The following is a 22,480-nucleotide window of genomic DNA, read 5'->3' on the forward strand; positions in this document are numbered from 1 at the left end:
GTGGCTTATTCTGCTTCTCTGATCTTCCAGCATTCACCCTAATACCTGGCTTCAGGTTTGGTTTTTTTTTTTTTTTTTTTTTTGGTTTTTCGAGACAGGGTTTCTCTGTGTAGCTTTGCGCCTTTTCCTGGAACTCACTTGGTAGCCCAGGCTGGCCTCGAACTCACAGAGATCCGCCTGGCTCTGCCTCCCGAGTGCTGGGATTAAAGGCGTGCGCCACCACCGCCCAGCTTCAGGTTTGTTTTTATTAATAAGACCTTTTAAGATTTGTGCTACACTTTGACTTTTTTTTGAGATTAGAGAACCCCTGGGGTGGGGTAGGACCTAGCTGGAGGAAGAGGGTCTCTGGAGAATAAGGCTTGAGGTGTAATTACTGACACCTTCATTCCAGTGCTGTCTCTACTTCCTGACCTACCTAGGTGTGAGCAAGCTCCCCTGCCATAGCTAGGAGCTGTTCTGTCATCATGCTGTCCCTGCCTGAAGGACTAGTTCCCCTCAAACTGCAAGCCAAGCTAAGTCTTTTCTCCCTTAAGTTGCAACTTGTCAGGCATCCTATCACAGCTATGAGAAAGCAATTACATCAGTTAGACAGAGATCAAGCCAGAGTCACGGTTAAGCAATATTCTTTCTTTAATTTCCCTTTGCAAATGGAAGCCCCTGAGCTGATACCCACCCCCACCCCTACCCGACTGCCTGGGGACCTTCAAAGGCAAGGTCCCTGCCTCAACCTGGTGGAAAGGGGAGGATTACCTCTCCCTATGATGGCCTATTTAAAAAAAATCCTAGTCACTTAAGAAATGGGGCCAGGTATAGGAAAAGGGAGCTGGAAGACAAGGCCTAAGTCAGACCAGTCTGAAGGTGTTGGGGTTGTGAGACCCTTGAGAAGGGTTTGCAAGCACATCCCTAAGCTCAAGGGCAGCATGGCTGAGAGAGGAGAGGAGACAGACAGACAATCTGACTCCTCAAGGACCTGCCTGCCTGGTCATGGACACTGACGTCACCATTACCACCAAAGGCCTCCAGTTGGAGAATTTTCCAGTTACTCTGGGATAGGGTTTGCTAAGCATCCCCTCTGGCCCCTGATCTGAGGCATCCATGGGGTCCCCCTGAGACCAAACCTGGGAGAAAGAGGGACTCTGGGAACATGCAAAGGCGGGGAGCAGAGATCCCGCCCACCCCAATGCTCTACAGGATGGTGGCTCCGGCTGCATCTGGGCTCCGAGGGTCCTTCACAGCGATGATGAAGTTGTTGGTTCTCCGACTGCCGTGGACCCAGGATAAGACATCTACCTTCTCCACGTGGTGACCCCTGGCTTCCAGGAACTCAATCTCTTCCTCGGTGAACTCACCTGAAAACCATTCGGCCCACCCCCCCAAACATGTATTTAGAGCACTGACTCAGGAAGCTCACAGTCAGGTCTGACTCGTAGTCTTGATTATTTCAACAGCAGGATCTGTGTGATTTTGCAGAACTGCTTTACTTCTGGGAGCCTCCTTGCCCTCATGCACAAAATGGGGCATTATAGAGAACCTATAATAATAATATATAATATAATAATAAAGTTGTTGCAGGGACAAAAGGAGATGAAGGAGAAAGCACTGAGCTCGGAGCCATACATACAGTCAGGGATCAATGATAAACAGTAATTTGTTTGTTTGTTTGTTTTGTTTTCCAGACAGCATCTCTCTATGATGTAGTTCCAGCTGTCCAGAACTTGCTATGTAGACCAGGTTGGCCTCAAACTCACAGAGATCCACCTGCCTCTGCCTCCTGAGTGCTGGGATTAAAGGCATGCACCATCACGCCCAGCCTCAGCAGTCATTCTTAATAATGGCAAAAGGCCTGGATTCTATTTCTTAAGTGCCACCACTGCTTGTGGGGGTTAGTGCACAGTCTGCTTAATGTTCATCTGCCCAGTCCTTCTTTCTTTACAGCTTCACACAGTAGCCAAAGGTATCCTCCCCACAAAACCCTCCAAGGGCTCTGACAGGTCTTAAAATAAAATTCCAAGTCCACCTAAGCCTCCAGGGCCCACCGTCAGCTGGGACCCTAGTCCCTCTCTAAAGTCCTCTCCTGAGCTCCTTCTACTCTTTGCCTTGCTCAGCTCTCTTCCAGCCATACAGGTCCCCTTGCTGTCTCTTAAGAACAAGGCCTTTGCACTGCTAAGGCTTCATTTTGGAATGCTTTCCCATGGAGGGTCACAAAGTTTTACTTCCTTCCTGTCCTTGGTCAAAAGGTACCTCTTTGAGAATTTCCCTATTATCTAGAATATCAGTCCCTGCCAAGTTTCTCTCTCCCTCTCTCTCTTTTTTTCATGTTGCCCAGCCTGACCTCAGACTCCTTATGTCCCTAGCAGCCAAGATGACCTTGAACTTCTGATCCTCCTGCCTGTACTGCCTGAGTGCTGGAATTGAGGGCAAGCACCATAAGGTCCAGTTTACATGGTACTGGAATGGAACCCAGAGCCTCATGTGTTCTGGGCCAGAACTCTACCAGCTGTGCTACATCCCTAGTCATAACCCGCTATCTTATTTTATTTTGTTTGGTTTGAGACTGAATCTCACTGTGTATCCTTTGCTGGCCTGGAAGTTGCTATGTAGACCAAGCTGGCCTTGAACTCACAGAAAGCAGCCTGCTTCTACCTCTCAGGGCTGGGATTAAAGGTGTGTGCCACTGCACCCAGCACCTCCTGCTTTTCCTCCGAAGTATTTACCACTGTTTCTACTGATTGACTGTATCTCTTTCCTTAATTTAAGGTTTAATTTTTTAAAGATCAGGTGGTCTTGTTTGGGATTGTCTGCCGGTGCTTAGAGAAGGTCAGCACATTGTAAAAATTAAGTCTATATTTGCAAGACTGTAGTTGTTTAACCACTGGTTTGAGTCCAGATTTTCATCATCTCCTGCCCTGGGCCTTATTTCACATGCTTCTCTAGATTCATACTCTCGTCTCTTCAGTCCACCTCCCCACCTAAAGCCAACCAGGACACAGTCTCTCCTCAGTTGAGGACTTCTAAACCTAGACCTCAACAACAGGCCTAGTTTATGTCACTTCCCTTGTTCCTTTATAAAGATTTGGTCTTCTTATGTCCCCAGACAGGGTGATTTTAGGTGGTATTAAGAAAAAGCATTATTATTTATTTGTTTGTTTGTTTGGTTTTTTTTTTTTTTTTTTTTTTTTTTTTGAGACAGAGTCTCTCTATTATGTAGCTCTGGCTGTCCTGAAACTCATTCTATAGACCAGGCTGGCCTCAAACTCAGAGATCCACCAACCTCTGCTTCCTGAGTGCTGTGATTAAAGGCATGTGCCACCATGCTCAGCCACTAAAAACTCCATATTATTGAATAGCATCAAATAATCATATCATAAATCTAGTTCCTTTGTGGTTCACTTTTCATTCTTTTGATCATGGCAAGGATCAAGTTTCAGGCTGGTCTCTAACATTTCCTGAACTCTCACACAGTGAGAGTGATCCTCCAGGCCTTCTGCAGACACCATCACGTAATGATAACCTAAACATATTTGAGTTTTAAATAACTACTCATCATCTATTTGTTGCAAATGATGTCATTTTCCTATTTGTGATTTAGGTTTACGCTCAAACTACACTTAGTAAAAAAGGAGAGGAGGGGACGGCTGGAGAGATGGCTCCAGAGGTTAAGAGCACTGGCTGCTCTTCCAAAGAACCCAGGTTCAATCCCAGCACCCACAGGGCAGCTCACAGCTGTCTATAACTCCAACTCCAGGGGATTCGACACCTTCATATAGACATACATGCACAGACAAAACACAAATGCACAGAAAATAAAAATAAATAAAATTTTTAAAGCAGTGCATCTGTAGAGATTATGCACAGAGTGACCTAGAGTTTGTGTAAAGTAACAAAGGTGCTAGGTAAATTCAGAAGTTTGGGAGACAACTGGTCTTACTAATGCTCTCCCACGCCATCCTTTCTGGCTTGTTCACAGACTGTTCCTCCTGTCCAGAAAGTCATTTATAACTACATGCTGAATTTCCACTCCTAATTCAGTCAGTCACCACCTCCTCTGTGAAACCTTCTAAAGCTACTTGCTGGTAGATTTTTAACTAGTTTATAACCACCATAAGCTTCTTGATCTGCAAAACAGTGATGACATTGACTAAGCAAGGACTGTCTCAATCAATTCTGGATCTCTTTGAACTAGCAGAGTAGATTATAATAAAAACTACTCAAAAGTGCAACGTTTTCCTATTTATAAAACTAAACCATGTCCAAAAGTAAGCTTTTGTTGTTAGGGGCAACTCTATCTCCTCACCATAAACTGCTGAGGTCATGATCTGGTCCCTGCTCTCCTCTCTGATCTCAGCACATCCTCATTCACCTGGGTCTCTTTTTATTTCTTAAAAAAAACCCACGAAGCCCAATTCTGCTCTGAGTTCTCCGCTCTTGTTCTTGGTCTACAAAGCTCTGCCCCAGTTTTTGGCATGGTAGGGGCTTTCTCACTCTTCAGATCTCAGCTTAGATGTCACCAAAGAGAAGCCTTCCCCGATCCCTGTAGGTCCAATTACATCATCCTGCTCTGATGCTGTGCCTAAGCGTTTCTTTTGCTGGTGCACATTTCTCTGATTATTTTTCTGTCTGCTTATAAATACAGTATCCTTCAAGCTGGGATGATGCTTGGCACATAGTAGGTGTTCATCATACACCACTGAATGAAACTTTGCATAAAACAGCTATTATCTCATTTTATAAGAAGAAAATGAAGTCTCAAGAGTTGAGACATGGATTTCCTATTGTCACAAATCAGGAAATGTCAAGGTGGTTCCAATCCCCAGATCTTACATGAGCTCTACAGGAATTTTTCATGGGAAACCCCCCCTCCCCGCCCTGCCCAAACCTTCACAAAAAGGAAGAAAAGGCAGGAGGAACCCTGGGAGAGCCCTTCTCCACCAATCCCTATGCCATCCTATAGGATTTGCTCTGCACTCACTGTCCACCTGCAGGAGGTTGGACTGCAGGTCTGGGTGGAGTCGTCCTCGGGCCAGGCTGTCACTCAGGTTCCGGTTCAACGTCAGGACATTCAGTAGAACCTGTGGGTAGGCAAGGAGCAAAAACATCAGAGCTGTTCTGGGGACAATGATTCAAGACTTCATAGCTCTCATCCTGGGTCCAAACTCTTTAGTCTTTAGAAAGCTTACACTAGGTGTGTCATCTAAGTCTTGCAATAGCTCTGGAAACCTATGATAACTGTCCCCACTTTACAGAAGAGGAACCTGAGAGCCACATGACTCCATTTTAGAGTTGAAGGAAGAGGCACTACTAGCATTAGTCTTCTATAATCAAGCCAAGGGCTTCCTTTTCTTCTCTCTGAGAAGGCAGGGTTAACAGTGAGGGTGATTTAGGGATCAATATGGGTAGTTTCAGCTCAATGGTTAGGGGTTGGATAGACACTGGAACTGAACTTCCTACCCAATGCTACTAGTCAATGAACTTGAGCCAACTTCTTAACCTGTCTGAGTTTCAGTTTCCTTCTTTGTGAAATCAAACAGTCATCCCTCCCACAGTTGTTAAAGGGGTCAACATCACATCACTAGCCTAGCACCTAGTAAGGACTCTGTGGTGTTAGCTATTGTTATCTCCACTTCACAGGCAAGGATACTAAGGTTCAGGATGGTTAAGGGATTTCCCCAGCATCACACAGCTGAAGACTGGCAGCCCTTGGGCCGGAACTCACGGGAGTCTAATTCCAGAGTTAGCTCATCAAAACCACGAGCTGGTGTGTGTCAGGTGTTCAAGGCACTCACGGAACTGTCTTGAGGTATTCTGAAGAGCAGCAGGACCTTCCTTTCAAAATAAGACCCCACAGAGGGCTGGTGGTCTATTCAGATACAGAACAGGGGATGATGGGACTTGAGGCTTACAGAACACAAGCGGCCCAGAGGTTAAATTATTTCTGAATTCTATGGGCCCTGTGATTTCCCCTGAAACTTGTGGAGACAGAGATCTTCAGGGCCCCACTTTCACTATGAAGCCTATCCCAGTCCATCTGTGCCTAGCACAGGCCTGGTACAATGTAGTATAGCTCGAGATTGCCGGGAAAGTGATGAAAAACAACCCAGAGATACGTGGGGCATCTGCAGACCAGGTCACAGCATGGCTCCTGACTACAAAAGACTCAAAATGGAGTACATCTCACCTGGGTCAGGCCACTGAGGCCTCGGGCAGCTCCATTGGCCCCCAGAGCGAGGTAGGTCCCACAGAGCCCCTCTGCTGGTCGGACTACAGTGGGCAGCAGGAAGGAGAGGGGCCGCTTCCCTGGCTGTACTGAGTTCTCCTGTTGCCAGAGGGCAGAGATGAAAAGGGAGATGTAGAGCGGAGTGACACAGGGAAAGGACCAGTTTATCACCATCCCCACTGCTCTTCTACGTGGCCCACAAGTTCAGCTCCTGGGAGATGGATCCCTTCCTGGCAACAATGTGCTGTCTGTGAAAGAGGAAGTGTTCCTGGAAGACTAGCACGGGAAGAGCAAGTGAACCGTGGAACCACTGAGCTGTGAGGTTGGGATGGATGAATGGGGAAGAGACTGAGCCGAGAAAAATGGTAATGGGGACAGCAGAATTCCCATTGGACCATCTCTGTGTCTTTGCCTTATAGGAAGCTTGCCAGGGTAGAAGTGCTGGTCTCCAAGGGGACGGTAATACCTAACTTCCTCCTCCTAGCCCCTAGTTGGTGTCCAGTCACAGATCTGAGCACCAGCCCAGCATTATATAATATTAGCAAGAGCCCAAGCACCAAATGGGGGTCAGTGGTCTCACTGCCCATAGAGGAGGCAAGACTTTGCTTAGTCACACTAATATCGTGACGGAATGGCACAAGGATTCCTTAGACCCACCAGCCTCCATGCTCCAGATTTAGCACGGATGGGGATGAAGTGAACATCTTGTTTCCTTAAAGCAGAAGTTCTTAAAGGAAACAGGGGGGAAGGAGGATCCATGGTGCTGCATGCCCTATCTAGCCTCAAGGTCCCTGGGAAGATAGGGAAGCAAGAGCCTACCAGGCTGGGTGCAGAGTGGTTAGCAGTCCTGTTGGGCCAGGAGAAGTCCAGCATCTGGCTGTTGAGTAGGATCCCAGAGGGAGTGATGAGGCCACTACCAAAGGGCCGGTTCAGGGAGCTGGGTGGGCAGAAGAGAGGTTGAGTGAGCCCTGTGGCTGCCTTCACCTTTACCCAGCCCCCGGTTCCATCCTGCTTGGAATGACTTCTTGTCACTGGTTCTAAGCCTGAGCCGACATACCTGACCATGGCCACAATGAAGTCATCAGGGCCCATGATCAGCACCTGGGCGGCTGTGGGAGCCCCATCCAGCTCATAGACAGGGAGGAGTGGGGCAGGGGCTGCCTGAGAGTCACTGATGTGGCCCCGGAAGTTGGCGGCCTCCACCTTGCTGCAAAGAGGGTGGTAGAGGAATGAGCACACAACAGCTTTTATTACATCCCACCTGTCTGTGATGTTCATGTGATCACTTGGCCAAATCTGCCTTCTTTACTGGGATATTAAGCCTGCAATGGTAGCTCACACTGCTAATGCATAGGAAGCTCCCAGAAAATAACTACTGAACCAACTTATTTAGGTGTTATTCAGAATCCTGGGCCAGCTTTTTATTTTACTTAATGTTCCCATCAAGAATCCCAGTTTTTTGGCTCTACTCCTTTCTATGAAAGTGTCTGGGGCCCAGTGGATGCTCTGAGATTCTTGTTTGGGATAAACAAGCTTGACTGACTTGGTCTAATGTTTGTAGTTTGGAACTAAAGTTCATTAAGAATTTAGTTAGATGGGGCCCATGAGAAGGCTCAGTGGGTGAAGATGCTTTCTGTGCAAGCCTGACAACCTGAGTTCAATCCCCAGAACTCACATTAAGGTAGATGGGGAGAACTGGTTCTATAAAGTTGTCCTCTGACCTCTACACACACCCAGTGGCAAGTATGTGACCCCACATGCATACATGTATCACACATCATCATCATCATTAAAAAATAAAGTTTTAAAAAACACTTAGTCAGGGGGCTGGAGAGATGGCTCAGTGGTTAAGAACACTGGCTGCTCTTCTAGAGGACCCAGGTTCAATTCCCAGCATTCACATGGCAGCTTACAACTGTTTATGACTCCAGTTCCAAGAAATCCGGCATCCTCACATAGACATACATGTAGGCCAAACACCAATGCACATAAAATAAAAAAAATTAATAAAGCAAAACAAACAAAACATTTAGTTAGAAGCTAGAAGTGTTTGGTGGTGACTAACTGTAATCTCCGCACTTAGGAGGTAGAAGTGGAAGATTTCTAAGTGCTAGCTCAGAACTAGACTGTGTAGAGATCCAGGCCAGGCTTGGCTATATAGCAAGATTCTGTCCCAAGAGGAGGAGGAGGGAGAGAAAGCGGCAATGTTTTAGTTGAAGGAAGATTTTTGTATATGGGGATCTTTATTTGTTATTAGGTTTTCTATTTTCAGGGTTAAGAAAACACAATAAGCCCTCAATAACTATTTACTAACTGAAATAGTTGCATATATTTCATGTAAATGCAGGCATGTTTTAGAGCTAAAGTTTCCATGCTTAAATTAAGCCCAACTGAAGAGTCCTCCATTATCGCTGCTAATAACTGTGTGTTGGGCTATTTGTAGTGATTAGGGAATGATAAGTTAGCAAGGACTACCAAAGACATTCATTTGGTTTTCAACCCAAAAGGCTGATGACCACACAGTGAGCTGCAGAGCCTTGGGTGGCAGGCCAGGCTTAGTCTTCATGCTTGGATGTTCATTAGTTTTCAGTGCTCTTATTTTTCCCTTGTTTTGATAAGTGATATTAACTTTGGTTTTTGTTTTTTTTGAGACAGGATCTCTCTTTCTTTTTTTTTTGGGGGGGGGGGGTTTGAGACAGGGTTTCTCTGTGTAGCTTTGCGCCTTTCCTGGATCTTGCTCTCTAGACCAGGCTGGCCTCGAACTCACAAAGATCCGCCTGCCTCTGCCTCCCGAGTGCTGGGATTAAAGGCGTGCGCCACCACCGCCCGGCAGGATCTCTCTTTCTAGTCCTGGCTGGCCTGGTACTCACTAGGTAGACTACGTTGGTCTTAAATTCAGAGATCTGTCTGCCTCTGCCTCCAGAGTGCTGGGGTTAAAAGTGTATGCCACCATACCCAGCACGATAGTAACTTTTGTTATAGCTTACTAGAACTACAGACACCCATGCTGGGTTTTTATATGGGTAATAAGGATTCAAACTCAGGTCCCCATGCTTGTGCTGAAAGTGATTTTACCCAATGAGCTATCTCCCCAGTCTCCATAATTTTTAACTGACAGGTACAATTAGATGTGTTTCATATAAAGCAGCTCACATTGTAGCTCAGGTTGACCTGTAACTTACTATGTAGTCCCAGCTGACCTTGAACTTATGGCAATCCTCTTGCCTCATCCTCCTGTTTGCTGGAATTATAGACACAAGCCACCAGCATGATGTTTTGAGGAGGAAGTACATACACATGGAGGAATGGTCAGATATTACTAATTAACAACTGTGATAGTCCACAGTTATCATTTTTTGTAGTAAAAATAGCAAACTCTTTGTATTATTCAAAATACAATAGCTTGTCATTAACTAGAGTCACCATGCTATGCAAGAGGCCTCTTGAACTTACTCCTGCTATATTTGCAACTATGCATCCCTTTCTCTGAAACCTCCGAATTCCCATCTTTTTGCTTTTAAATTATAAGTTGCTCACAACTTAATATATAGAGTGATGTTTGAGGAATAGTACAAATTTACACTAACCACATTTTTTGCTTTCTGATTTTCCTGGAGCTAGACTGTAAGTCAGGTACAGTAGCAGTCAAACAATCAACCCATTCCTACTTCTATGGCCAATTAATAATAATAGTTGCATTCATCACACATTTACTATGTCCCCAGTTAATGTGCTCTTTACATGTTATTCTTTTATTTATTTACAGGTTATTATCATGAAAACCTCCCAGAGTGGCTACAGTACTGCCAGGCTCCTCGTGGACTCAGACTTAGTGAGTTTACGTGACCCTCCCAGAGCGAGAGCTAGCAAATGTTAAAGTGCAGATGTAACGGAGGTAAGTCTCACCAGAGTCTAACCTCACTACTGGGCTGCCGGCAAAGATACAGCCCCTCAAAAGCCCCATCGACAACAGCATTTGCACGGAGACTACTTTGTTGCTCTCACACTTCCCTTTTCTACGCCAAGTGGAGACCAGCTGTGTCCATACAGGTTAGGTACATGCAGAGGTCAAGAAGGATTCATAAGCAATTGACTAACTCACTGTGCAGACAGGAAAGGTGATGCAGCCAGGGGCACCTAGTGTCACACTGAGTCAGGGTTCACTAGCTTTTTACCTGATCCCTTCTCCCACATCTACCCCGATTTCTACAGCACCCAGGGTCATGTCCCGGGACAAACCTGAGCATGTCATCCATGCTCTCAGTGATGGTAGAATCGTAGACAGGATCTCCCAGTCTGCTAGCCAGGGCCAGTGCAATCTTCAGGGTCTGAAAACACAGTAGGGATGTGGGAAAGGCTGCCAGGCCCCTCCCAGCACCCTCACTCGGGGATCCTCATGTTTAAGAAAACTCAAAGGTGTTTAGTCCTTCTCCAAGGAGGTACTCCAGTTTCCCATTTCGAGTGTTCCCAAATCCAGATGAGGTGGAAGAGCAGGCCTTACCTCTGCTACCCAGTGAAGCGCCTGCTCGCGGGCCACCAGGCTGGTGAGGTTGAAGCCCTCTAGGATGTTGAGAGCACTGATGAGGGCAGGGCCTGTGTGGGGGGGTGGGGGACTGAGAACCAGGTGGCCTGAAAGGACAGGAAATGACCAGATGGCAGGAGAGGGGTCAAGTCATCTTCATATATCACAACTTGCACGCACATCCCACCATTATACACACAGCAACAGCCCTTGTTAGACGAGGAAAGGAAACCACTAAGAGGCAAAGGGACCCACTGAAGTTCACATGCTGGTTAGAGGCGGGGCCGAGCTTGAAATCAGGCACTGGTCTTCGGCTTCCTCTGCCAAAGGAGGAAACTAAGACTTAAGAGCTGTGTGGTACTCACATTGGAGGCAAACATACTAAATCTGTATCTTGCTCAGAGTCACATTACAGGTCACCAGCAAAGCAGGGACAGGTTAGCAAATGTATACAGAATCCATGTTTGCCATGAACTTCCTTCAATCCCTCAAAACAGGCCAGGAACTGTTCCAGGGCCCTGATGGTTCCTCTCAACCTGAAGCTTCTTGGGAGCAGCAGCCTTCCCTTCATACTTTGTTATTCAGTGGTTGGACATTAAAGAACAATCACAACACTGGCATCAACTTCCTGACTCATCGAATCAACCCTGTTCTAGAGCGGCAGAAACTGAGGCATAAGAGGCAACTTATGGGACTAGAAGAGATCAGGTGAGCCTACGGCACTCAAGGACCTGGACCACTGAGACAACCCAGCCTGGGGAGGGAAAACAGGAAACCCGGTATGTGTTCAGTGTCCACTGTGGTCAAGGCAACTTCCTACATTATCTCATCAGATCCTCATGGACACCCTGAGATGTGGACACCATTACTGTCTCCATTTTAAGGAGGAAACCAAGGCTCAGAGTGGGAAGTTTAAGGCAAGAGGTACAGCTGATGCTCACCTAGGCCCTCCCGACTACAAAGTTATACTCTTCCCTCTGTGTCATACACAACTACCTCTGGTTGAGGAATCAGGAGACAGGAGCCTGGAACTATGACCTCAGGGGAAATCTCACCTGGGGCTTGGTGTCACCTGTCCTTCCTAGAGAGGAGAGAATCTAAGAACTCCCGAGGGACCTAGAGCCCAACATCTTGGGATCAGCAAATATAAACTGCATTCATGCCACAGGCTTGGGTTCTTGCATTTCTGATTGGTTTCTTGAGTCAGGCAGGTTGTTCCCGTCCCTCACTAGGCCTCAGTTGTCTTTACTGTCAACGAGGGCCAAGTCTGTGATTGTCTTAAGGGTTTATTCTGCCCTTAGATGGACTTTGGTCTGACAAATTCTTCCTAAGAAGCATGGGTCAATGAGAAGGGAGTTAGGGGACAGAGTTGAGGCAATACAGAACCCAAATCAAGAAAACCTCAGCATCTGGGGATGTAACTCAGTGATGGGGAATTTGTCCTCTATGAAAGGCCCAATTCCCAGTACCATAAAAAAGCAAATAAATAACAAATCTCCACAAAACAAAAGGAAAAGCAGTTTTCAGAACCCCAAACTTCCAGGTCTTAGCCATTGGCTAGATGCCCCCCCCCCCCACATCCTAATCACTTAGGGTAACTGACCCCATGGTTATTTCAGAAGGTGGCTGGCTCTGGCATGTTTCAACAGTTGGCTGCCTAGGGAGCTCATTGCCTCCGCTTATCTCCTGTGACATGGAGAGGAGTTTCCAGGCCAAAAAGATGTGGCCATGGACTGGAAAGCTTCTCCTGAGTGGGGACCCTTGGGAGCTGGGGGAGAGGTCACCTCGGTACACTCCACACACAGGCTTCTCCATGAGGGCGCTATAGTTGCTAAAGTCCTCTTCAGTTATGACACCCCCTGCGTGCTGAGCCTGTTAGGGAGAAAATGTCCATCCATCACTGTGAGCATGTGGGTATGGCCCATGATACATGTCTCAGACTTGTAAGCTCTCTAATACTTTAGTCCCTTCTGTAGCCAGCAGCATGTCCTTTAGGGATCCCATCAGCCCAAGGGAAAGGGAGGCAGAGGAAATAACACATGTGTAAGAACTATCAAAACTGAATATGACATTTCACTATTACCAATTAAAGATACTCCAGGGCTGGGGGTATAGATCAGTGGTAGAGTGCTTGTCTAGGATGCTCAAGGCCCTAGGTTTGAGACTTAGCATGGTCCCCCTCCAAATATTTCGGCTCTTACAAAACTCTGAACTTTGAATGATCCTGATAGGATTCACCCCATTGAACATAATTGAGCGCTCTTTCCTACCAATACACTGACCTTGTACAAATTAATGTGCTTCCATTCTAGCAGCACATTCATTGTCAATCTTTCAAAAATAATTTAAAATTATTTTATGTGTATAGGTGTTTTGTCTGCCTGGTTGTCTGTGCACCACATGCATGCAGTGCCCATTGAGGCCAGAAGAGGGCATCAGATTTCCCCAATTGGAGTTACAGATGGTTGTAAGCCCAGTGGATGTTGGGAAGCAAACCTGGTCCTCTAGAAGAGTAGCCAGTGCTCTTAACCACTGAGCCATCTCTCCAGCCCCATGCCAATTTTAAATCAGTATTACTACTATCAATCTTTTTTGTACTTTCTTGTACGTAAAACTTTTGACTTATCTGCCCTTAGTGAACTATTCATTGAAGTTCTTGGCTAGTATATAGTCATGTGTCTGGCAGTTTAATAAAACACGGTGCCTGGTACAGAGAATGTACTTCATGACTGAATGACACACCTATGTAATCCCCACAGTCTATAACAGTGGTTTAGATAAATATCCCCAATGCATAGTACCACTCAATTGGCCTGTGCACCCTGATCTTGAACTTTTCTTTGACAATATTCTCAGAATCCATGACTACCCTAGACTAAGCCTGTTTGGAATTAGAGGGTACTGTCCTAAATCAATCTCCTCAGCCCTGACAGTTACCAGGGAAGAAAATATTACCATCAGTTATTGGAAAATCCCAGACAGAGCAGGGGAGATTCTGGGCCAGGTTTTCACCAGGCCTAGAAAGAAGTAGACCAGACTCCTGTACAGCTGGCACTGGCCTGAGAAGCCCAGCTTCCCTGTCAAGACAGAGCATCTCTCTCCCTCGTTTTTCAAGTCACACAGTAGGCAATGCTTCTTGCCCTTAATAACCACAGGTCTCATTTCTGTCGCCAGAAGTTAATTTTCTTTATGAAGCATACAACCAGAAACTATGTAGAGGATGACATCCCGTCCTTGGGTCACTGGGCATACCCCACCTCCAACCGTCACACTCACCTCGGCCACCATCTCCAATGTGAGGTTGCCACCATTGTAGAAGGCAGCAGGACCAGCGATGCCAAGTATATCCAGGACCTCAGCTAGATCGGGCCGTCGCAGCAGGGAGCCAGGCAAAGGTGGGTGGCCCGATGGCAGGAAAGTCTCCAGGAAGCGATCCGACGCGTTGGGAGGCAGCTGCTCGGCCAAGGCATGGGCTGGGGGAAGGTTGAGAGGCTGGGTGGCTGAGGCCAAGACTGGACTTGATGGCTGAGACTCGTAATAGGTGGGGTGGGTGAGGGCTAGGGGACTGGCCCTGAGAGTCTAGCTCCCCAGAAGCCTGTCATGGGGGGCGGGGATACATATAGGCTCTTCCCAGATCCTCTCCCTGGAGGCTGCCTCCAGGTGGATGGGAAGAAGTCTGAGGAGCAAACTGGAAAAAAGAAGCCCTTTCCTTGGGGCCCAAATCTCAAAGGCCTCCCCCATTAATCTTGTACCCTCCCCCCTACCTCCAGGCCCCACTGACCTAGATCATGGGTCACGTTGAAGCCATCTTGGGCCACAGCTGTTGCGAAGGCCAGGACTTGGGACCAGGGCAGCCTGAAGGGGCCGGAGAGCAGGGGGTGGAGGAGGTCCTGGGGGGAGGAGGAGGGGTCCTGGGGGAAGGGGGGTTCCTGGGAAGGAGAATCCTGGCAAGGGAAGGGGATATTAGGAAGGGAGTTGGGAAGGGAAGAATCCAGGAGGACAGGAGAAGGCCACCCAAAGAGGGATGTAGGCAGAGGCCCCTGGTCCCCAGGGGAGGGTCTTTACCTGCCATAGAGCTGATGAGCTTCATGTAGCCCTTTGACCATTCCGGGGACCCCCACCAAGAGCCCAGGCTGGGCGAGGCAGGCAGGCGAGGGAGAGAGGAGACCAGGTCACTGGAAGGGGGGGGGGCTGGGCTGAACTCCGCAGAGCCCCAAGCCAGGAATGGCTGGCACAGGGGAGAGACACAGGCCAAGTATCCCAGGAGAGGGTCTAGCTTTCCCCAGGGGGTACCTCTCCCTCATCCCTGATTTCCTACATGCAAATGCAGAAAGGTCTTTGTCTGCCATAGTAGAAGGACGTAATAAATTAAGCAAACCCTTTCAAGAGGCAGGACATAAACAATTTGGGTAAGATTCTGTTCACATTGGGTAACGGGTACCCTTGTCTTTTTAAATGAGGAACAAAGGACCTCAGTTTAGCCAGTTCATCTTCATGCCACCATCATGTGAGCTCTGACAACTCGGGGTGTGTTTGGTTTTTCCCACGGCACTAAACACCTGCTTTCCCAAGTTACTGTTTCCTCCTTTGCGCTCACTAAACAGTGAGGTTGCCTCTAGTGTTTCTTTCTCCTGATACGGTACAGCCTGGCACAGTCACATCACCAGGCTGAGAGGGAGAGGGATGAGGTTTCTGTTGGTTTGTCTGTCTGTCTGTCTGTTTGTTTGTTTGCTCTTGTTGGTTTTGTTTGTTTGTTTTTAAAGACAGGGTTTCTCTGTGTAGCTCTGGCTGCCCTGGAACTCACTCTGTAGCCCAGGCTGGCCTCAAACCCACAGAGATCCCAGGTGCTGGGATTAAAGGTGTGTGCTCCATCACCGACAGCCTGCCATAGATGAGCTTTAAGGCCACAACTGAGTGATAGCTCGGGTACTCAAAGGTGGCCTTTTGCTTTCTTCCAGACAGGTAAGACTGCCAGAGAAGTAAGGTGTTGCGGTGTTATCTGTTATTAGTCATCCAAACTTTTTGTCCATTTTATTTTAAGATTATATTTATTTTAATTAATTATTCTGTGTCTGTATGTGTGTATATGAGTATGCGCATGTACCATGATGTGTGTGTGTGTGTGTGTGTGTGTGTGTGTGTGTGTGTGTGTGCAGATCCAAGGACAACTTGTAGGAATAGGTCCTCTCCTTCTACTATGTGGGTCCTGGAAATCAAACTTAGGTTGTCAGGTTTAGTGGCAAATGTCATTACTAACTGGGCCGCCTCAGTCGGTCCTTGTGCACTATTTTAGATGGGGAGGGGGGCAAGCTGCCTGTCGTGATACAGCCTAAGAGCATTTTGCTCAACTCATTTTGCACCCCCATAGTAGATTTGCAGCAAACCAATGCTCAGGTTAGCAGGAGAGAACATAGGGAGACGCCCACCCCCTCCCCTGGGCCCTCTCTTCTCACCAGGGTCCTCACCTTGGTATCCCAGGACCTCTGCAGGGCCTCTTCCCTGAGGGCCCCTGGTGCAGACTCCCGGAAATCAATTAGGTGGCTCTCATTTCGTCGGATATCATGTACCAGCATCACACCCCCACTGCGAAAGACACAGAAAGTGGAAAGCGATGAGAACATGTCAGCCTTTGGAACGATTAGACTACCACTCCCTTAATCCCCTGTGGTGAGGCTGTTTGCCACATTGGGTCAGATGTTGGAGCCCTCTCCCCAGCAGGAATTCAGAAACTCAGCCAGCCTCCAAAGGGTAAAATCAAGGGGGTAGGGGACCCAGGTTACTGGAGACTTTAATCCCTGATTAGGAAAAATGCAGAGACTGGGGGAACAGGCTGTTCTGTCCCCTCCCTAGACCAGAGCTGGACCCCCGCCAGCTTCCTGCACCTGCCTACTTGGTATACCCTCCCTTTCCCCCAGGACTGGATTATGTAAGGATAAAACCATGTGAAGCCAAAAGGGGAATTTCGTTGGTAGAGCCTGGAGGGTTGGTCCTACCAAGAGAATGAATTTTGTCAGCTTGTTCCTTTTCTGTGGCATATTTACATCTGAGATGGGGGTGGCAAAATTAAATGGGTGCAGCCAAGTAACAAAATAAGGAAGGCGGGGGGGAGGTAAATAACGAAGTAGCTGAAAGGACAGCAAAGTGGTCAGCGCCCTGACCCATCATGGGAAGAGCTTTGCTCAGCTCCAGATAACTGTAGCCACATGGGGACGTGGATTCCATGTTACTAGATCTCCTGATTGTTCCGGAGAGGTTAGCAATCTGGATGTTTATGAAAACTATCGATGTTTTAACAACAGCAAACTTTAAAAAAAAAATTTTTTTTTAAAATAGTCAAACCAAACCAGTCCAGGTGCTGGGTCTGGCTTTTGAGTGTCCGATTTCTAGCCTTGGTTTTAAGAACTTCAAGCCTGGGGTGTCTTTTCTGTGGACAAAGTCCACAGTTTTTATCAGAGTCACAGGGATTTGTGAACCTAAAAGTTGGAGCATTACTGCGTTGATACCCCATTGCTGCCTGTGCTGCTCATTTTATTTTATTTTATTTTATTTTCAGAGCTGAGGACTGAACCCAGGGCCTTGTGCTTGCTAGGCAAGCGCTCTACCACTGAGGTAATCTCCAACCCCTATCAGCTCCTTTTATACACCCCAACATCTCTCCCCTAGTGGAGAACCGTGAACGCTTCTGAACACACCTCCAATTCTTCCCTATGGTAGTTCTGCGATTCTGACTCCATCCAGGGAGAAAAAGTGAAACTCTTTATTCAAAGAGAAAATTCGGGGCTGGGAGATGGTTCAGTGGTTTAGAGCACTGGCTGCTCATCCAGAGGACTGGGGTTCAATCCCCAGCACCCACATGGCAGCTCACAACTGTCTGTAACTCCAGTTTCAGGGGATCCAACATCAATGCACTAAAATAAAGTTAAATTAAAGAAAGAGAAAACGCAAGGAGTATGGGCCTATCTTCGCCTTAAGCTCCAATCAAGAGAAACCTGCAGTCAGGCCACAAGAAGTAGGCCTGAGGGACCCAGGCCTCCACCAGGTCCTTACCCAGCTCCTTACCCGCCCAGGCCAGAACTGTGTGGAGCCACGATCCCCAAACACAAGGCTGCTGCCACAGCTGCATCCACGGAAGAGCCTTGTTTACTGAGCACCTCCATGCCCAGTGCCGTGCAACGGGAGGCATCCGTCACCACAGCACCCTGCTGGAAGATCTGGGAGGCAAGAGAAGAGCGGGCTAGTAGGGCTCTCCACCACCCCCAAGTATCTCCATTAACTAGAACTTTGACCTTCATGTCCTGATTCTCAGAGCCATGTCCTTTGGGAACCTTCCTCTCTCGCGTCATCTCTTCCCTTCCCATTTCCTAGGAGGCTCCCACCACCTCCATTCATTTCCCATCACCCTCCCAAGCTTTTCCACACTCCCTTCTCCCAAGTCCCCTCTGCCCATCTGATGCCCTCACCTGGGGGTCCCCGAAGTAGATCTGCATGACGAGCGCCACGGTAACACCCGTGGCAAAAGTGAGGCAGGCGGTGACGATGACCGTGAGCCCGTCCTGGCGGCAGGAGCACTCGGCTGCTGCAGCTGAGAAGGGGTCCTTGCGTGTCTCCCGTAGTGGTGACCCGTCCTGACTGCCCATCTCGGATGAGGACGAAGGCAGCCGTTGCAGCCGGGCGGACTTCAGGAAGGAGTCTGGGTCTGTGGGACGGCTGGGTGTCGGTCTAGCAGCCTCCTACCTGGCCCTGCAGTCCCCAGGGCAGGCGTTCCACACGGCCCCTCCTTGCTCCGCCCACCACACAAACCCCACTGCCCTGCACCGCTCAGTTTATATCCACCCCAACACATCTTAGTGCCCCCCCACAGGAAGCCAGTCCCCAGGTGGAAAAAGACCTCAAACTGGCCAGCTGAAAGGTTGGATTTCTGCCTCTAGCAAATACCCATGAGACTGGTACCCGGGGTTGAGAACAGCCAGGAGTGTGAGGGTGTTGAGCCTCCCCTGGAAAACTTATCCTGTCCTAGTTGGGTATCAAAGCCTACAGGACAAGGAGGCAACTACCAAGCCAACTACCTTGGCTTCCAGCCTTGCTCCACGCACCCATTCATTCGATAGATACAAGCGCCTACTATAAGTCTGGTCTTATGCTGGAGCAGCTAATTGCCACATTTGCATACGTTCTCGGTCCAATGGAGGAAAAGAAAACAAACCAACAAGTTGTGGTGGAGGTTGTATAAAGCATGAGGGGCTGGGGAGTTGGCTCAGTAGTAAGAGCATTGCAAGAGTACTCAGGGTTAAGGTCTCTGCAAGTATGAAGACCTGAGTTCAACTCCCCAGCTCCCACATAAAATGCTCCTGACACCATTGTGGGGCAGAGACAAGCTGATCCTGAGACAAGTTAGCTCCCCAGCCAATCTCCCCCAAAAGGCCAGCTTCTGGTTCAGGGAGAGACTGTCTCAAGGCAATAAGGCCGAGAGCAATAAGGGATGATATCCAAGGTTCTACTCTGGCCTCCCTCCACACATGACGCGCGCGCACACGCGCGCGCACACACACACACACACACACACACACACACACACGCACGCACGCGCACACACACACACACACACACACACACACACACACACACACACACGCACACCAGAGCACGGAATGAAATGTTAAGAGGGAAGGAGGGCTGCTTACCAGGGAATTCAGGTGAGGGCCTCCTGAGGAAATGACTTTTGAAAGGAGAATGAAGGGATAAGAAAAAGCTAACACTGGTAGAGAACAAGGAGTTTATGGACAGAATGTTCTAGGAAGAGAGCAGCAGGTTCAAAGGACCTAATGTAGGGATGAGTCTGACATCTAAAAGAAATAACTAAGGTCTGGTGGCTCTGATGTGGCAGTAACAGAGTGGGGGGAGTCAATCAGGGTGGAGGTCAGTCCTGTATACTGGTCCTACAAACACTGGGAACTTGGCTTTGACCTGTTATGAGAGGCCACTAGAGAGCTGTGAGTAACACTGTGAAGCCATCTATTGGTTTGAATAAGAATGGCCCCCAGAGACTCACACATTTGAATGCTTAGTCATCAGCGAATAGCCCTACTTGAAAGGATTAGGTGGTGTGGCCTTATTGGAAGTGTGTCACTGAGTATGGGTTTGGGGTTTCAAAAACCCGTGCCAGGCCCAGTGTGTGTGTGTGTGTGTGTGTGTGTGTGTGTGTGTGTGTGTGTGTCTAATGCCTATGGATCCTGATATAGAACTCTCAGCTACTTCTCCAGCACCACGTCTGCCTGTGTGCTGCCATACTTCCTGCCAGGATTCTAACGGACAAACCCTCTCAAGCTGTAAGCAAGTGACAATTAAATGCTTTCTTTTATAAGAGTTGCCATGGTCCAGGCGGATCTCTGTGAGTTTGAGGGCAGTCTGGTCTACAAAGCAAGTTCCAGGACAGCCAGAGCTGTTACTCAGAGAAACCCTGTCTCAAAAAAACCAAAAAAAAAAAAAAAAAGAGTTGCCATGGTCATGGTGTCTCTTCACAGCAATAGAACAGTGACTAAGACACCATCTGTCTTGTGTTTTCAAATGATTCCTCTGGCTGCAGTGTGAAGAACAGACTGGAGGAAAATAAGAATGGAGGCGAGGGAGAGTTGAAAGCCACTTATGGACAAGCCACTTTAAGCCATGAGCCTCACCTTCCTTATCCTAACAATGCAGCTCATCCTTAACAGATGGGCCAGGTACAGAAGTCAGTTCCTTTTCTACCCACATGAACTGCTGGGCAGGGCCGCACACACCTGTCAGTCCAGCATTGTGAGACAGAGACAGGAGGATCCTGAGAGCTAGCTCCTCGGTCAGTCTAGCCGAAAAGGTCAGCACTGGTTCAGTGAGAGACTGTCTCAAGGGTTGAGGTAGAGAGTGATTGAGGAAGGGCCGGGGTCTTACTCTGGCCTCCATGTGCACTTGCAGTGGCACACACACCTTCTCTGATCCCATAGTCCTCTCCTCTGGGTGCCATTACACTTGAACCGATACCCCAATGACCAGAAAGTTCTAGATATTTGTGAATGAGGAAATAAGAAGATGACTTTAACACCTTGTTGTTGTACTCATGATAAGTTCTCTATAAGTTTAAATGTTTGAGTGATAACAAAATTTGACTGTCAGCTGGGTGGTGGTGGTGCACGCCTTTAGTCCCAGCACTGGGGAGGCAGAGCCAGGTAGATCTCTGTGAATTCGAGGCCAGCCTGGTCTACAGAGCGAGATCCAGGACAGGCACCAAAGCTACATGGAGAAATCCTGTCTCGAAAAAAAAATTTTTGACTGTCATATTTTTCATGTTTACTTGACAAAAATCCAAGGTCTTTGACTTGGTATTTAAGGTCCTTCATGACTCACAACTCCATCTTTTATGGAAATAAGAAATCATAAACATAGATAAAATAATATGTGCAAAATTATTAGAATGCATTTATGGTGGGCACTTTTAGGAAAAGACACTTACTTAAGATTTTTGTTTACTTTGTGTGTATGTGTGTGTTTGTGAGACAGGCAGCCCTAGCTGACTTTGAACTTTTTAAGTAGCCCAGGCTGGCCTTCAACTTGAGGCAATCTGCCTGTCTTTCCCTCCTGAGTACTGTGAGTACAGATGTGAGCCACCATGCCGACTTACATTCCTTAAAAAAAAAAAAAAAAGTTTTAGTTCATGTGTTTCCATTTGTTTGGCTATTTGTTCCTGTGCTTTATCCAACCTTGATCTCAACAATTCTCGCTCATATAAACCCTCTTCTTTCTCGATAATTGGACTCCCAGAGCTCCACCCGGGGCCTAGCCATGGATCTCTGCATCCAGTTTCCTCAGTCATTGGATGGGGTTTCTAGCACGACAATTAGGGTGTTTGGCCATCCCATCACCAGAGTAGGTCAGTTCGGGCTGTCTCTCGACCATTGCCAGCAGTCTGTTGTGGGGGTATCTTTGTGGATTTCTGTGGGCCTCTCTAGCACTTTGCTTCTTCCTATTCTCATGTGGTCTTCATTTACCATGGTCTCCTATTCCTTGTTCTCCCTCTCTGTTGTTGATCCAGCTGGGATCTCCCGCTCCCCCAAGCTCTCTTTCCCTTGACCCTTGCCCTTCATTACCCCCACTCATGTCCAGATTGTTCATGTAGATCTCATCCATTTCTCCGTCATGGGTGATCCCTGTGTCTTGCTTGGGGTCCTGTTTTCCAGGTACACATGAACTATGGACCAATGGCTGAGGGGCCCCCAACTGGATCAGGCCCTCTGAATGGGTGAGACAGTTGACTGGCTTGATCTGTTTGGGAGGCATCCAGACAGTGGGACCGGGTCCTGTGCTCATTGCATGAGTTGGTTGTTTGAAACCTGGGGCTTATACAGGGTCGCTTGGCTCGGCCTGGGAGGAGGGGACTGGACCTGCCTGGACTGAGTCTACCAGGTTGATCTCAGTCTGCGGGGGAGGCTTTGCCCTGGAGGAAGTGGGAATAGAGGGTAGGATGGGGGGGGAGGGGAGGGGGCGGGAGGGGGGAGAACAAAGTAATCCGTGGCTGATATGTAGAACTGAATTGTATTGTAAAATAAAATTAAATTAAATTTAAAAAAAGTTTAAAATTTTATTATTATTGTTATTATTATGATGATTATTGTGTGTGTCTGAAAGACACACACACACACATACACACACACACAGAATTAGAAACAAAGACAGAAAGACAGAGACAGAGACAGACAGAGGGCAGAGAGGAGTGT

The 22,480-nt window shown here is 47.8% G+C and overlaps 1 protein-coding gene across 6 annotated transcripts in view; it reads right to left on the bottom strand.

Moving 5' to 3' along the window:
* Positions 1 to 606: 606 nt before the first annotated feature.
* Positions 607 to 22,480, bottom strand: part of Ggt7 (gamma-glutamyltransferase 7) — a 28,653-nt gene continuing 6,779 nt past the window's right edge. The window contains exons 2-15 of one of the 6 annotated variants that reach the window (XM_052725542.1): positions 18,197 to 18,432; positions 17,796 to 17,947; positions 16,202 to 16,319; positions 14,802 to 14,869; positions 14,518 to 14,591; positions 14,013 to 14,209; positions 12,521 to 12,608; positions 10,716 to 10,843; positions 10,454 to 10,542; positions 7,272 to 7,421; positions 7,034 to 7,151; positions 6,176 to 6,313; positions 4,977 to 5,069; positions 607 to 1,349 (exon numbers count right to left, since the gene is read on the bottom strand). In XM_052725542.1, coding sequence (XP_052581502.1) covers positions 1,287 to 1,349; positions 4,977 to 5,069; positions 6,176 to 6,313; positions 7,034 to 7,151; positions 7,272 to 7,421; positions 10,454 to 10,542; positions 10,716 to 10,843; positions 12,521 to 12,608; positions 14,013 to 14,209; positions 14,518 to 14,591; positions 14,802 to 14,869; positions 16,202 to 16,319; positions 17,796 to 17,947; positions 18,197 to 18,432 — 1,712 coding nt within the window. In that variant the 3' untranslated portion in view covers positions 607 to 1,286. The other 5 variants (XM_052725537.1, XM_052725538.1, XR_008215306.1 and 2 more) reach the window with 5 other exon arrangements.

Source organism: Peromyscus californicus, unplaced genomic scaffold (assembly GCF_007827085.1).
Source record: "Peromyscus californicus insignis strain IS unplaced genomic scaffold, ASM782708v3 Scaffold_7__1_contigs__length_154581171, whole genome shotgun sequence".
Taxonomy (NCBI): domain Eukaryota; kingdom Metazoa; phylum Chordata; class Mammalia; order Rodentia; family Cricetidae; genus Peromyscus; species Peromyscus californicus.